Source organism: Alligator sinensis, unplaced genomic scaffold, assembly GCF_000455745.1.
Source record: "Alligator sinensis unplaced genomic scaffold, ASM45574v1 scaffold1801_1, whole genome shotgun sequence".
NCBI lineage: Eukaryota > Metazoa > Chordata > Crocodylia > Alligatoridae > Alligator > Alligator sinensis.
This window is the reverse complement of record NW_005842608.1, coordinates 207,796-223,838: the sequence shown is the minus strand read 5'-3', so window position 1 is coordinate 223,838 and position 16,043 is coordinate 207,796. Positions and strand designations below refer to the sequence as shown.

At 45.7% G+C, this 16,043-nt stretch overlaps 1 protein-coding gene across 4 annotated transcripts in view; it reads left to right on the top strand.

Annotated features, from left to right (window-relative positions):
• Nucleotides 1–16,043, top strand: part of VPS53 (VPS53, GARP complex subunit) — a 71,209-nt gene that overhangs the window by 18,807 nt on the left and 36,359 nt on the right. For all 4 annotated transcript variants that reach the window (XR_003096107.1, XM_014524410.2, XM_014524409.2 and 1 more), the window contains 7 exons: nt 3,545–3,631; nt 3,918–4,033; nt 5,246–5,365; nt 11,245–11,323; nt 13,512–13,655; nt 14,677–14,819; nt 15,585–15,726. Coding sequence is in view for 3 of the 4 variants with exons in the window: in XM_014524410.2 (XP_014379896.1) it covers nt 3,545–3,631; nt 3,918–4,033; nt 5,246–5,365; nt 11,245–11,323; nt 13,512–13,655; nt 14,677–14,819; nt 15,585–15,726 (831 nt within the window). In the remaining variant the exon portion in view is untranslated. The remainder of the gene's footprint in view (nt 1–3,544; nt 3,632–3,917; nt 4,034–5,245; nt 5,366–11,244; nt 11,324–13,511; nt 13,656–14,676; nt 14,820–15,584; nt 15,727–16,043) is intronic.

Genomic DNA, 16,043 nt, shown 5'->3' with positions numbered 1-16,043 from the left:
TTTTTTTTTTTTTTTTTTTTTTTACAGGCCCGTCCAGATCTCAGAATATGCAAGACATTCGTTCCCTGTTCAATGCCCACCTTGAATAACATGCCGCAGCTGTGGTCTGGGACTCAATACAAAGACTGCGGTGAAATAAATTGGAGAGAGAATTCTTTATTCACTTAGTTTTCTTTTTAATTCACATGTCTTGGAATGGAAAACAGGGCAAGATTTTATTATAAATAGTAACTCGGGCTAGCGCCAAATTCTTGTCCATAACATGTGCGAGCAGATAAACAAAATAGGGCGGCTCTCATTATTCATCTCTAGTGTAACTATTTCTATAACATGCTTGCTTCACTTGTCGAGTGAATTATGCGATTGGCTGTGTGACACTAAATAGATGAAAATGTTAGTGTTCGTATGATTCAGATGATATTTCAGAGGAGACATTTTTTCCTCTGGAAAATGAATTATAAAATGTTCTGCAACTTAGTCACATTTGGCTGGAATGTTTTTTGACTTTTTATAATAAGACGGGTTCGTGGGGAGGGTGTTGGCAGACAGTTTATCTTCATTTTGGACTTGGAAACATAAGATTGTGTTTAAATTGATTTGCTGAAGGAATACGTAGCTACCATATTATAGCTGTGGTTGTGGGATTGGACAGAAAATGGAGCCTGCTCATAGCAGGAGACGAAGGGGAGCTAGGGATGGAACTGTTGTGGGAGCGGGAGGGGATTCGACATGGAGTTAATTTACAGGTCAGCTTTAGGAGATGTGATTAGTTGGCTTCCCTTCACCTCCTTCCTCCAAACACAGTTGAGTTAAATCAAAGCAGGGTTTGGTCTTGTCTGCTTAAGGACTTCACAGCGGTCCAAAACAAAAAGAGGCTTGGGGTGGGTTTCTCATCTTGGCGGTCCCTAGGATTCATCTTTGGGTGCTGCTCAGCCCACATAGTCTATCCTGCAGCTATGAGAAACCAAGTCCCTTATACATGGGTGAAGCACTGAGCCCCTTGCAACTATGCATCAACAACAAAAAAAGACAAAATAACCATGTCCAGCAGGGTCATTGCCTGCTAATGCTTTGAGGTTTCTAGGCAGTGCTCAGCTCTACATAAAATTATGTGTTTTCATTAAAAATTGGTTGCCTTTGAGGTAGGGTTGCCTATCCCGTCAACATGAGACATCCAAAGCAAGGGATATAAGCCCTTAATCAAGCAATGCCTCTTCTCCAATCCACCCTTTTGTTCCTTTTCACACAGCCCGTGCACCGCCGCTCTTCTGCACACCTGGCTTGCAGGTAAACACCGTGGCAAGGTGCTGCAGAATTCTCATTTAAAAATCTAGTGCCAGACAGCAAGTGATCAAATCCTAAAAACATTTGCTGTCTCCTGAGGAGCTGGACTTGGAGACTGAGTTCAACAATTAAAATGCAAAAGGGGGACATGCTAGTCCCACTTCAAATACAGATCTCAATCCCTGGTGTCAGCTCTGTCCGACTTCAGCAGCTGGGCCTGATCCAGCTCCACCGAAACCCGCTGCAATCTTCCCCTGAGGAATTTGGGTTAGGCCCTTGCTGTGCGTATGTGCAGTAGTAACTCTGCAGAGTTACCACGCCACGGGGGTTTAAATTTTGTCTAGTCAAATTCCCCAGTGCGATTAAATCATAGTATGACTGGATTTGTAGCCGAAGTGCTGACACACCCCTAGCTTGTAGTGGTAAAACAGGGAGATGCTAATTTATGGGCTGGACTGTGAATCATTTTTGTACCCTGCGAATAGACTGTTGCTCCCTGAGCCTCTCTCCGATTTCCCACTGTGGAATTCTTTTAAGAGAAACGCAGAAGGCCCAAAGGAAGGAAAAACCTTCTCGCCTTTCGCTCTTCATATTTGCAGCATACTAAATATTTCACCACTCCTTTTCTTTGAAACAATGGGCTTCTTCAAGCACGGTGACCTTACTTGTGGGGTATGGCAGTGCAGATCCTGCGCAGCCATTGTACGGCACTGAGCTCTGCGGGAGTTTAGAGTGGTAGGTGGTTTAGTGCCTTTGCTTTGTATTTAAAATACATTGACATTCACAGGCATGCCAAATTGAGATGCTTGGTGCCCGTTTCTTGTGAAAACTTAGGTTTTGTGCGATCACACCCCAAACTACTCTACAAATTAATCAGCGATCCTTAATTGTGTCTGCTCATAACAGAGAGAGAATGGGACTAGAGGTATTTAAATCAGCAGGTCCTGAGGATCTCTGTGTGTGTGAGATGAACAAAGGCAGAGATGGGGCCTTGGGGGTGAGGAAGGGAGATCCTCGGCATGCTGGATCTCTTCTCAGTGATCCCCCGGTACTGCTGTGTGCCTCATCCTGGGCTGCATAAACCTCAGTCTTCCTTGGGCTTGGTTTGGGTGCATTAATCGTACAGATTTCTTCATTTTATTTGATATGGTGAGAGCTCAAGCCAAGCTCCCCATTGCCCTAGGTCAGTGGTTCTCAACGTTTTTGGTCTCAAGGTGCCCCTTTTCAGACTCCAGGCATCCGTCCATAACTATTGGGAATTTAGTGGCACCCCATTTCAAACCTGAATTTATTTATTACAGTCCTGACCTCTTTGCAGAGAGGCTAGGCAGCATTGGCAGGGAAGTGGGCAGACAGTGAGAGCCTGAGCCTGCCCTTATCTGCTTCTCTCCCCACACCTCACTTATCTCCTCGCACTTCCTGCGGCAGCCTTCAAAGAATCTTGCGGCACCCTGGTTGAGAATCACTGCGCTAGGTGCTGTACCTACTTGTAGTGAAATAGCTTTGCCCTGAAGAACCAATATTCCTACTAGACCACATAGACAAAGAGTGGAAGAAACTAAGTAGTATTATTCCCTTTGTTCAGATGGTGAAATTGGGCTCTGTGAGAGTAAGCGGAAGTCTGACAAAGCTGGACATTAACCCTAGAGTTCCCGTGCATAGGCTAGTGTTTTAATCATAAAACCACTCTTTCTTCTTCATTTAGGTGTATTCATTTAACAAACACTAGGTTTTAACAGGCTCCATGATAAACCTAGATCTACTCTATGTTCAACTGTTTGTCCTCTGCAAGCTTGCAATACTTTTTTTCCATTGATGGCACACTGTTTTATAGTGTAGATGTTTTCTTTTCCTAATCAGCTGTAAAATGTTTGATCTGTAGATGTTTTTAAGTCTCTGTCCACTTCGACTTGATGGATATAAAACATGGTTGTCTTAAGCGTACTGGTGTTCCAGGTTGTGATGTGAGGATGTATGAACAGAGCTTTTCAATCAGGATTGTCAGAACCTTACTGTAAAACAAATGCTGTACCAGCAGTCTGCTAAGAATAAAAATCCTATTCGACATTTCAAATCATCTTAAGAAAAATGACTTGTCTTTTTATTCAGTACTGGGCCAGCAAGAATTGCATACGGGCCTTTGTACTGACCAGATGTTATATATAGCGCACATGCACACACAAAGGAGGCAGCAGCTGCATATGTCTTTTGAAGAAGGAAGCAGAGTATGAAGTGTGTTTTTTCCCTTTCATTCTCACAGGCTCTTGAAGAAGCCCAAAAAGCCATTCAGCAACTCTTTGGTAAAATTAAAGATATCAAAGACAAAGCTGAAAAATCAGAGCAAATGGTAAGTAGCTGTTTCTTTGTGGTCTTTTACAAGGGGTGGGAGATCTCCTTCAGTTCGCAGCATGTGTTGTCCACACAAAAGAAGTGGCACGCTGGGGACACCTGCTAACGCGCTGTTGAGAGCTCACGCTGGATCTAGTGTTACCCAGTCTGTATCAACTCTGTACCCACGAGCCTGTGGTAGCATCGCCCTGATCCCAGAGAAATCCTCTCAGAGATGTCCTCTCATGAAGGATTTGCTGCAGTGGCTCTGATGTTTACTCGATCTCATATCCTTAAATCGACAGGTTAAAGAAATTACACGGGATATCAAGCAGCTGGATCATGCCAAGCGCCATCTGACCACCTCCATCACGACCCTCAATCACCTACACATGCTGGTGGGCGGTGTGGATTCACTTGAGTAAGCCATGAGAACTGGTGGTGGTGTGTGTTGAAGGATGGGGCTCTCCAGCTGGGTTTTCAGTAATGCACAGGACTGGTTCTGTGGCAGCTGGTTGCTCTGCCTCTAGGGGAGTTCTGCTCTCAGAATTAGCAGTGACTTGTGCGTTTTGCCAGAAGGTCCTTTCTGCAAATACTCCATAAGTTCCTGTAGCCTCTACCTTGCTATATATGTAAGAATGTGTAGCCTTGGACCCACACGAGAGCAATGGGAGTTGCTGTGTTGGAGAATATCATCCACCAGCTGTCCAGCTAATGTCCTACTGCTAGGTGTGTCGCCTGTACAAACCAGGCCAAACCTTAAGTTTTATTTGAGAGAGGTGAAATGCTTCTGCTTATTTGTTACGGTCGTATGTTTAAGGTGTTCACTGCAGTCATGCCAAGGTGCTGTTTGATATCATAGGAAGTCCATTTAAGGGAGCCAGTTCTTTTCTTCCCCAGCCGTTTGAAGCTCTGGTGTACAAGTAGCAGTCCATGGTGAGCCCAGGGGGTTGAGCTGAGAGGGACATGTGTTGCACCGGCAGGGACGTAGCCCAGTCTGGGAAGGTAGCAGGCTTCGCAGCCATGAGCTGGTTCCATAGAGCCTTGGGTTGGCAGATGCCTGCGAGTCTAATCCTAGGCTTCCCATCTGCAGCATGTCTGAAGGATGGAGAAAAATAAATAATTCCATTTGTCTTTTCTCTCACTTGTCTATGAAAGACATTAACACTCAAGCCCGGGCCAATAGCTTTTAAATAGTAGGATTCTTCTCTGGGAGGCTGTAGCTGAATTTTTATTTTTTTGGGGGGGGAAGATGGCGTGCACTGTGAGATGATAAATCGCTTGACTCAGGTCATTATGGCAAAATAACATTTACTGGGCTTCAGCCCCATCCTGGGAGGTTGATGCATTCAGTAGTTTACATGTTCCTTGCCAAGTGTGACTGTCATCATCTGTGTTTCTGAAGCCCTGTTAAATGGATGCCAGCTCGGTTTACTTTACCAGCAGTTAAAACAAATCCTAACACTGCTGGGAATGTTAACGAACCTTTGTGCCTTTTAGCAAAATAAATTGCAATAGGCATTACCGTGCCCCGGGGGGGGGGCGGAGGGGCTAGTCGCTGGTCGGTGGACACTCACCCAGGATCTGCCCTTGCTGCCCAGCCTAGTTTTGTAATCTCTGATTTCCTCCTCAGGGCAATGACCAGGAGAAGGCAGTACGGGGAAGTTGCCAATCTCCTGCAAGGTGTCGTGAATGTGCTAGAGCATTTCAACAAGTACATGGGGATTCCGCAGATTCGACAGCTTTCCGAAAGGTAAAGTGATAGCTCCTTGTGCACCTCTCAGGTCTCTTGGAAAAGAAATCAGAAAATGCATTACACAGCATACATTCCCCAGGAACTGAAAGGCTGGATCCGTGCCCTCAGGTTTATATCCAGCCAAAGGAGATGGTTTAAAATTGGATGGACTTGTTCATCCCTTTAACAGTCTGTTCTGCTCATAACAGTAATTAATATGGATGTAATTCACCAGTGACCTGGACTTCCCATTGGTTGGCTCTTAATAGGCATCGTCATTTACTTGGTAACAGTGAAAATTATTTCATGTGACCTTTTCAGCATCAGTTTTTGTAATAAACCTGGAACTGATATTTTCCACCACTTTCTTAGCCTCGTGAATCTGTGCCGTGTTATGCTTCTGGGCCATAAGACATGTACGTTTAAAATAAAACAATGTAGTGAGCCAGTTTCTGACTTGCACCTGACTTCTGTGTAGTTGCACTGAGTAGAAGTGATAGCACAATGTTTCCCTGTAGTGTTGAGCTTGGAGCTGCCCAGAGCTTGATGGGTCCATTTTTTCATCTGGTCACAAAGCCAGAGCTTAACTTTGGTTGTGGGGTGACCAAACAAGCCTTTTCTGAGCTTTACAGAGCTTCTTGTCCTAGCTGGCGCTGCACCTAGGAACCTTAGGGCCAACTATCTTAGGGCCAAAGATCCATACATCTTATGGATGTAACAGCAACATCTGAGGTATTAAGCAGGGTTATAAGTCGTTCTCAGCATTGTTGCCCTGGGTTTGCTGTCTTGCTCCTTCTATGGCCAGGGGTCTTGGCACTCAGCAGCCCCCACTTTCTGATTGATCAAGGCTCAGTGTTGCCTGACTTTCCCAGATTGCCTTAGTGATGGCAAAAGCTTTGCTTGAATCTTGGAAGTTGGGCTTGAGAAGATGAGCTAGAGCCTTACTGCCCAAGGAGGCATGGGTTACTCAGACCACTGTGAAACAATATAAATATCGCAGCCATACACATAGGGAGGGACCAAGGAGACTTTCATAGTCCCAGCACTTGGTTTGCACCTGGTGTGCTTGTAGCCATCGTTCTCAGCTATGGGAAGTGGCCTGTTTGTTACAGAGGGACTTGCAGGAGCTCTGCAGATACTGCATGTTCAGTGTCTGCTGCTGCTGGCCCTTGCTGAGACAGCAGCTTGCTCTCCTAAGCACTGCAGCATTGTACAGTCCTGCCTGTGTCTTATTTGGTGCATTTGTAATGCTGAAAGTATATGGCCAAAATTTGATGCTCCTCCTGGAAAGACCTGCTGGTGGGGGCATGAATGAGGCAGGATCAATCCCTCTCTTTTTGTGCGTTTCTCAAAAGCCTACACAAATGCTCGGCAGCAGGGGCAGGGGTCTTGATTTGGCAAAGCACTTAATTGCCTACAGTTGCTTCAGCTTGAGCATGTTCTAAAGACCCTTCAGACTCAATGTAATTGAATGCACATGCTTCAGTGCTTTGCTCAATGAAAGCCACGGTCCGTTTAAGCCAGGGGTAGGCAAAATATGGCCCACAGGTCGGATCCAGCCCACTGAGGAATTTTGTCTGGCCCATGATGGGTTCCTCGGTCCTGCCTAGCCCAGGCACAGGGGCCAGCCAGGGCCATGGCAGCAGCTGGAGGGGAGCAGTGTTCGGGAGCGGGACGGGTGGGAGAGGCCAGGATTGCAGGGCAGTGAGAGTGCCGCAATCCACTGCACACATGCCCCTTTGACAGGTGCCGGTTCTGCAGCCAGGGACATGCGGGAAGCAGATCACAGCTGTTTCAGGCCCTGGCCCTGCGTTGTCACTGCCCCCAGATCCCAGGGTGTCCATGGAGACCACTCGGGACCTGAGTGGGTAAGGCACACAGCCAGGTGGACAGGATGGGGCCACTTAGGGAGTTTTGGTGAGCTGTGCAGGGGGCGAGAGGGTGCTGACCCGGCCCATGAGAGCTCACCAAAACTCCCTTTATGGCTCGTGGGCCCCAATAATTGCCCACCCGTGGTTTAAGCCCTGTTCTCCAGAACTAGACCTGGGGCCCTTTTCTGCAGATTGGTAGTGCCCAGAGTAGAGATGATGTGCTGCATGGGGAGCTGTGGAGGGGCTGTTATGCAGCGGACCAGAGTGCGGTTCTTATTTACAGAAATTTGTACAGAAAAAATGTAAGAAAAACAAAGAAGTATCAAATCACACCTGAGTCTGGTGTGGGCTGGGAAGAAAACTTTCCTCTGTGTTATTCTCTGTCTCAGATAAGGGAAGGAGAAGCTTAGGGAAAGTCTGTTCCAACTATTTTTCGACTCTTCTCTGCTGGATTTTCCTTTCCTTGCTTACACAAGGAGAGTTGCACCATCTGGTAATGATAGAAATGGTTGGTTGTGGGGTGAAAGTAGAGCTACACCCATCGTGTTACTAGGCTCTTTTATTACGTTAGCATCCAGGCAGCTCATGAGTGTGGGGAACTGGATTGTGATTGAGCTGGATTGCATGCATGTATTGGAGCACCATTAGGATTGGGTATTTCTTTCCCTTGCCTTGCTTTGAAAAATGCATGCGGTTGATATAACACCAAAGTTTTTAGCTTTTAAATCATGTATTTATATTTGATACACCCATTCATTTTGCTGATCAATCAGTAAACTGAAAGGAAAGTATTTCAGAGGACCCTTGGATGTTTTTGAATTAAGTGATGCCCCCCAGGAGGAAAGCTGGGGGAAGGTCTGTAATGCTAATTGAAAGGTGTTCAATAAATTACTAGCGTAATGTTTTATGACTAGCTCCACTAAGGAGAGGGGCTGGAGCCAGCTTTGGACAGCATGGGAAAGGGGAAGGGGCTGCTGAAAGTTACTGGATGGGATTATCAGGTAACATGGTGTTAATTTAGATCCTAGTCCTTAATGCTAACGTAATTGCAGGCATTGAACTATTGCATTTCTGCAGTCACTCCGCAGGAACACATCAGAAGGGACGGAGCCGTTCCTGGTCAGGTTCTGGTGCTGAAGCTTTCTGTGGATCCACGCTGCGTCGGACTGCACTCGGTTCAAGCCCAGCCAGGCTTCTAAAAACAGCTCCTATGGTGTATGGAAGATTGCTAATTATAGTAAACAAGAGATACTGTTATCTCCTATTTCTGCTCTGTTTTCTATCTGTGGAGGGAGGATATCATTAGTGGTCAAAAACCCACCCATGACAGTGGTCTGAAAAGCCTTGCAGATAGTGGAAAAAGCTTGGAAAGTATTTAAAAGAGACATAATTATAAGTCTGCCACAGAAAAACAGGCTAGCTCAGCCCTGTCTATTCTCAGCAGGCCGCCAGGCACAGTCTAATATTTCTGGTAGCTTTAGCAAAGGAATTGTGGTTTCTAGTGATTTGCTGTTATTTGAAATGCAGAAAAGCTTTTTCTTTTAAAAAGGTGGTAGTGGGGGGGGGATAAGGGAGAAGTCAAACATTTGCTAACACCCATCTCGCCAGAGCTTGGAGATGTGCGTGAGCAGTGTCGGGGAAACGCACGGTCCTGGCCCTTTAGGTTCAGGTTGGCCCTACGTGGCCGTCCCAGCCCTTGGCCGGAAGATGAAGCAGAGATATCTGCTTAAAACCAGTGTTGAAAGACCTCTGGAACCGTGTCAGGCTGGCAGAGCTGGTGACTGCTCTACCTGCCAGCGTTTCAGCTTCTAACTGACTTTTTGCCATTAACGCTGGGCTTTCAGGGCTTTTCAGGTTTCAGGTTTGCATTTCAGCTTGGGTGCTGGTACAAGGCCAAGCCCCAGGTTTGAAGAGGCTTAAACCCAATCTCCATTTTCCAGGTAGTAGGAGCAAAGGGGCAAGTAGCCCGAGCAAAGCTACACGCACGAGTGCTGCACTGCACTTCTCTTCCCTTTGCTCTAGCATGGTTTGCAGTGTGTTGCATTGAGGGGAAAATGGAAATAAAGCAACAGAATAAGACCCAATCTCCTTGCTTTTTGGTTTGGTTTTGTCTTTAACCCACGATTTTTCTGTTCACCTCGGTGATTGTTAAAACTTTCTTAATGCCTCAGTTCAGCCAGCGTGCAAAGTTAAGCACGTGAGCACTCCCAGTGTAGTCAATGGGACTGTTCACATGCTTAAAATTAGGCACATCCTTAAGTGGTTTCCTGAATTAGAGCCTAAAACAACAAGATCCATGGTTGGGCCTAGAACTGCTTGACAGGGCGTCTTTGCTTCTCTCCACTTTTAAGAAGCCAGCAGCTCTTGTGTTCAGTCTCCTTTGTACTTTGCGCGGCAGCTGGAATCAAATGCTAATGTTACTGTTAGCCTGTCAAATCTAAGGACTAGGAATCGCAGTAAACAGGTCCACATGTTCCTGTCAAGTCTCTTATTCACATGAATACTGATACTTTTGGGGCTTGAAAGCTTGTTTATTTTTTTGATCCGTTAAGCTTCCTTCTCAGGAACCAAAGGGCCGGATCCCTGCAGTCCTTCCTCACACGAGTCATTTGTGCGATTTAAATGGGAGCGCGTGCATAAGTAAAGCCTGCAGATCTGGGTCCTTCTGTTGCTGTGTATTTATCTCCCCTAATCGCTGCTGTATTATTCCTTTTTGTATCGTGACCATGAAACAGGAGTACCAAATGCAGTTCTCTTCCTGGAACGCTGTCTAAACTTTCCGACGCAATTGTAAAACTAAACTTGAGAATTATGTTCAGCGTTGCAAGCGGGAGGCTTTTTTGAAGCAAAATCCCTGTAAATAAATCAGGGGAAAGACTGGTCATACGGTCAAAGAAATTCCACTGTTATGTTCTCAGTGTAAATTTAGGTCATATATCCTAAATGATATACAAACAAATCTGCATTTCAGCCCTGGAGGAAAAATGACCCTTAAAATCCACTTCATTTCCCCACATTGTTGCATCATTTTCTAACATTTCAGTAAGCACTGAAACTAAAATGGGAAGATTGAAGCAGCAAATCATCCCTACTTTTGGCTTTTAAGATCTTAAAAAAAATTCCAAATCCATCCCTGATAAACATCTTTAAAAAAAAATCCAGTCCCTTGTACAAGCATATCTGCATCTCTGGAAAAATCCACTGTTTTGTATAATCAGTTCGGTCCTTAAAAGAGTCTCAGTGCAATAAAAAGTAATGGAAGAATTCAAGGGCTACAAAGGGATTTAAGTGCTTAACTCATTATTTTGGCACTCCCCGACATGTGCAGGCATTTCCTTTTCTCTAGAAGTATCAATTATTCCCCGGCAACTTGTATTTCTGGAAATTAGAAGCTTTATTCCCTCTGCTAACTCCAAACAAAAGGAAGAGTTTTCTCTTCTTAGCCACAAAAGATGGAGCTAGTTAAACTTTTCTGCCCATTTCAAGTCCTAACTTTTTCGTTCTCTTAAAGAAATAAAGGATTTATAATACGTCCCTGCAGCCAAACTGTGTGCAAACGGATGTGTTTAACAATAGGTCGGTTCACCTGGAGCTGTGAATAATTCACTTTGTCAATGGGTGCTTGAAGCTTATCTTGTATTAAAAAAGGCTGTTTGGGGGGATACCAGTGGTTTCCACAAATAAACTGGATTAGTTTATATTATCTGCTGGTGTCAACTAGTGTCCATAGCTCCATTGGAGTCTGACCCAGAATGACAACATCGGGCCAGAAAGTCAGATACGTGTTAGTGAATACTGTCCTAGTGCTAACATGCTATCCAGGGGTTCTTATTTATTGGATCCAGCGTGGGCATGGCCTGTTTCCTAACGTGGATGCTTGCTTTCTTGTCCTACTACCTAACCCTTTTCATGCATCCCCCCTTGGACATTTAGATGGAAGAGCGCTGTTCGGCAACATTATCAATATTATGACACAGGTAGCTATCACATGGGCAGGCAAGTAATTGCTTGATCTTTCTCTGGCAGGGTGAAGGCTGCCCAGAACGAACTAGGACAGCAAATCCTGGCGGATTTTGAAGAAGCTTTTCCTTCTCAGGGCACAAAGGTAAAGTTCAGACTTTTTCCTCTTCTCTCTAATGAGCAGTCTGGTGGCAAATGAACATCAAACACAATCATCACTGGCTTTCATCTGATTTTTTTAAATCTCTTGTTCTGCATGTGGCTTCTTTTGTTGCAGAAAACATTTTAGAAAGAGGGACCAGTCCTACGGGTTGTGATTCTTACTGGTTTCTATCAAGTGAGTGCGTGCAAGAGATAAGATACTGAGTCCATTGCCCTGTGGCTTTAATTGAGCAGAGAAGTATCACATGTGCAAAACGGAAATACTAAGCACTTTCTTCCAACAAGGGCAGCTGCAAGATCTTTCTTGTGGAGTAGATCTGTTGCTAATACTCATCAAGTCTGTTACAGTATTGAAGGGATATGCAGGCAGAATGATTAACACATCTTACAGCGGCTGCTTGAGACTTAAACCTGCACCAGACTCATGCCAAAGGCTGCCCCGATCAGCCCACCTATAAATGGGCACCTGGTCACCTTTACTTTCCTTCCAAATGACCAGGTATGATGTCAGCTGCATCACTTTATTACATGCTTACACTGCTCAAGCCTTTGGGTCGTCAGGTGTATGAGGACCTTTGGCCTTCCGGCACCGTGCTAGTCCCTGGAGCTGAGTAAAGATGAAGAGCCGTTCTGCTTCAATAAACCTATGTGTTTGTGCCTGCAAGAAGGCAAAAGTCCAGTAGCAATTTGGTCAGTGAAGAATTCAGATTTTTTGCAAGGAGTGTATGTGTTGGAAACAGCGAGCTAACTCCCTCTTCCATACCAGCTCTGCTCCCTGACATGTGCTCAATAAATCCTTTACTTTTCAAGCAAAGGGGACTAACAGAGAAGGAGAAGAGGGGTGGGGAGGCAGGCCTACAGCTCATCCCCCAGGGCCATGACCCAAACATACAACAGAGCCATATCAGCTTCATAGCGTGCTTTGAAAATCTTAACCAGGTGCCTGGAGGTGCAGATACTGCACTGGACGAGTGAGTGGGCAGTGGGGGTAGGTTGCAGTTTGATTTGCTTGTGAAAGACGGCTCAGTCCAGCTTATTTTTCAGAAAGAAAACAAGTGTTGCTGTCTCTGGAATAGTCCACATCAAAGATCACAGCATCGCCAGGCATCATAGTGCGGTCTGGTGTCGATAGGCCCTGCCTAGAAGTGCGTTGCCGGTCAGGAGTGAGCTGGGTCAGGGAAGCTCACACAGTGGTGTCCCCCCTGTGCCTGGCTTTCCCCCAGTCCTTTAAATAGCGGGGTTTTTTAATTTAAACATTGGTTAGCAGGGCCAGATTCTCAGCATGTGTATACAGGCGTGGCTCCATGCTGGCCAGTGGCACCGCACTGTTCATCCTGCTTGAACATCTGGCCTACAGGCTTTAAAAGCAGTGACACAGTTACATGGAACACATCATTACACTTGGCTCTCTCCTTCTTGCTGGCTCCTCCTGAAGAGCCTGGCAGTCTCTGGGAATGAACACATTGCCTTTCTAGAGTTTTTCTAGTGTGCCAGTGGGACCCTAGAGACTAGTGCAATAGAGAAAGATCCACTGGTGCAATGGAGAAAGATCTAAGTGAATATTTAACCAGCACTATACAATAACTGCCTCCCAGAAGCTCACTGACACGACTGACAAGGGATGCAGTCACTGTGTGTGCACTTGAAACTACATCAAGGGCTTCAGGTTGTTCCAGGTGATGCTTGCTATATTCTACAGTAAAGCTGCAGCACATGCAAAATCAACAAATAATCACTTGACCTATGACATGCTGCTGCTTTGATCACCTGACTGGGGGTTTTTTGGTCTTACAGTAGGTGGAAAGGCTCTTGTGCTTGCCCTGCAATCACTCTCATGATCGTTGTCCTGAAGAGAATTATTCTTCAGAGAAGCCAATGATAGTGGAGGGCATGGTGCAGATCCTGCTGCAGATGAAGCAGGTAGTGCTTTCCTTGCAGATAGGTGCCTATCTGTTGTTCCCCAAAAGAGCAACTTTGCAGAAGAAAGACACTTCATTGTTCATCCACCAGTAACAGAGTGCCTGAATGCCAGTACATGGCATTAGTAGCATGAGGAAAAGGGATAACAGCAAAAGGACACAAGAAGATGAGTCTCTCAAGGACAGTAGAATTTACAACCACCCCTTACAGTATTTAGCTATTAAATCTTCTGTCCTCCTTTGTTTTGATAGAGACCAGGAGGGCCCAGCAATGTCCTACGTGATGCATGTCTAGTCGCCAATGTCCTGGATCCCAGAATCAAACAGGAAATCATCAAGAAATTTATTAAACAGCACCTCTCGGAATACCTGGTACTTTTCCAGGAAAACCAAGATGTAAGTGGGACGCAGCGGTGACTTTTGGATGTTGTGTGTTTTGGGAGGGGGAAGATTTTTCTCTGTTAGCATTTGTTGATTTTTGTATGTGTGCAGCTTATTTTTGTAATATCTGCTTTTAAACAGCATGTGGGAGATGAGTAATGACTCGATGATGAGACACTGGCTGGATGATGAATTGGGCTGAGATGTGATCTAGCGTGCTACTTTCTCATTTGCTGGAGCCCAAATAATTTCAGCGGAAGCTTTTCATCCTATGAAAGTTTTCAAGATATTGAAGAATTTTTTTCTTGTGAATAGAATGAATAAATCAAACTCTGAAATACTCGCAGACTGAATATCTAAAATCAGTCTGGGTCACCAAAGAAGCCCAAACTCCAAAATATTGCATTAAAAACCAAACCAAAACATTTTGACAGCTTTAGACCTTATTTTAGTTTTTGCTTGTGAATCGGAGCATTCATTCCAACCAACACCTTTCCCATGAAGGGTTTTGGTTTTGTTGAATTGGGTTTTTTCTACCGAATACATGGTGTTGAAAACTTCCCATGCAGCTCTCCTAGCAGGCATCCTGGAGCAGCTAATGACCCAAACACCAGAGTCTGAAAACTAAGCGAACGTGAGGATTCTCATTCCAAAGACTGCCTCTTGGGTCCCAAATTCCTCATAGGTGAAATGGGAGCCTGAGCCTCACAAGGGGTCTTGGGGTTAAATAACTGAAGCGGTTGGGGGGGAGATTTCAAAAACATCTAAGTAACTTAACGAGTGCAACGCCTGTTGGCTTTCAACCAGACCTGCTCTCTGAAGCCACCGAGGCTGGTCTGAAAATGCCAGCCTGCATCGTAAGCATTTTGAAGATGTGTTGTTCATGTGCCAAGTATTATTAACGTCGGCCAGTTCCGTAGGACTTTAAGATGCGTAGCCCCACTCCTTCCCTGAAGTCACTAGACTACGGTTAAGCAAGCTGTTTGCGTGCGAGCAGCTGCAGGCTGTTAAGGTCTGTGTTTTCCGCCCCGCTCAGGTGGCCTGGCTCGATAAAATCGACAGGCGCTACGCTTGGATAAAACGCCAGCTGGTGGACTACGAGGAGAAGTATGGCCGCATGTTTCCCCAGGAGTGGTACATGACGGAGCGCATTGCCGTGGAGTTCTGTCATGTCACGAGGTGAGTGCGCACACAGGCAGCTCAGGATGCTTTCCAGCCTGGCAAAATCCCCCAAGAAATACTGTGGCAAGTGAGGGCCTTTCGCCAAGCAGCGAGCAGGCCTGCAGGACTTGAAAATGCTGTCTTGAAGTGCCTTTGTTAATATGCTTAAGGCCTGGGACCTAAAATACAAACCCAGTTCAGGTGGCAGTCAGGAAAAAGACACTCAGAGCTTATATTCACATGCAGATATCAAAATGATAGGGCAGGAGAATGCTTACTCCAGGAGAAGTGCAAATCAGTTGCAGTAAAGATGACGGGGGAGCTATGAACTGACTGCAGCCTGGTGTCTCTCAGAGCTGGGTACTTGAAAGGCAAATCTCCCAGGAGAGCAGCAGATATGCGCTAGCCCAGACCTCAGAAGCACTCCTACCTGCTGCTCCTTTGACCCCAATTACAGGCCCAGCTCTTGCCAAAGCTTTGTTACTGTAGGTTTTCCTGCTTTAAGCATGGCGCATTGGGGGTTTAGTGCTGGGATCCAGTTACACGCAAACCTCAAACAACTGTAGTAATGGATTCTGAAACGTTAGCTAGATGGAGGTTTAGTAGTTCAAGGAAGTGGTTTAGAAGTTAGCTTGCATTTTGTGATGAGAGCTAGCTCTGCTGGGACGTGACTGGGTTTCATCTTTAGGCTTTGAATGTTTTTTTCCCTTCATACCAACTTAAGTAATATTTCCTTTCGTTTGCAAAACCACATCCTTTCCTTGTTTTGTTCCCCGCTTTTAGGACAGAGCTGGCTAAGATCATGCGCACAAGAGCTAAGGAGATTGAGGTGAAGTTGCTTTTGTTCGCCATTCAGAGAACCACCAACTTTGAAGGACTGCTGGCTAAGCGCTTCTCAGGTTGCACTCTAGCCGATGGGACGGTGGTAAGAACCTTTTGGAAGAACAGCCCTACATTCCCAGATCTTAGGCGGGAGAAGCTTCAGCCCTCCCATGTCACTGTGACCCTAAAGGATGTCCTTTACAGCCTTCATCTGGAGAGATGTTAGCTGGCATTGGAGGGTGAGAGCATACAGTGTGTTTGTGCGTGGCAGGTTGGAATTGCACGTGAGGGATTCTTGTGTCTCCATCTTGTACCTTGAGGGTGCAAGAAGGGAATAACATTAACTGTGCTAGTTCAGTGCTCCTAGCCCACTTTCACTGACTGCGGAAGCCATTTTGCAGTGGCGCGCCACAAATGAAT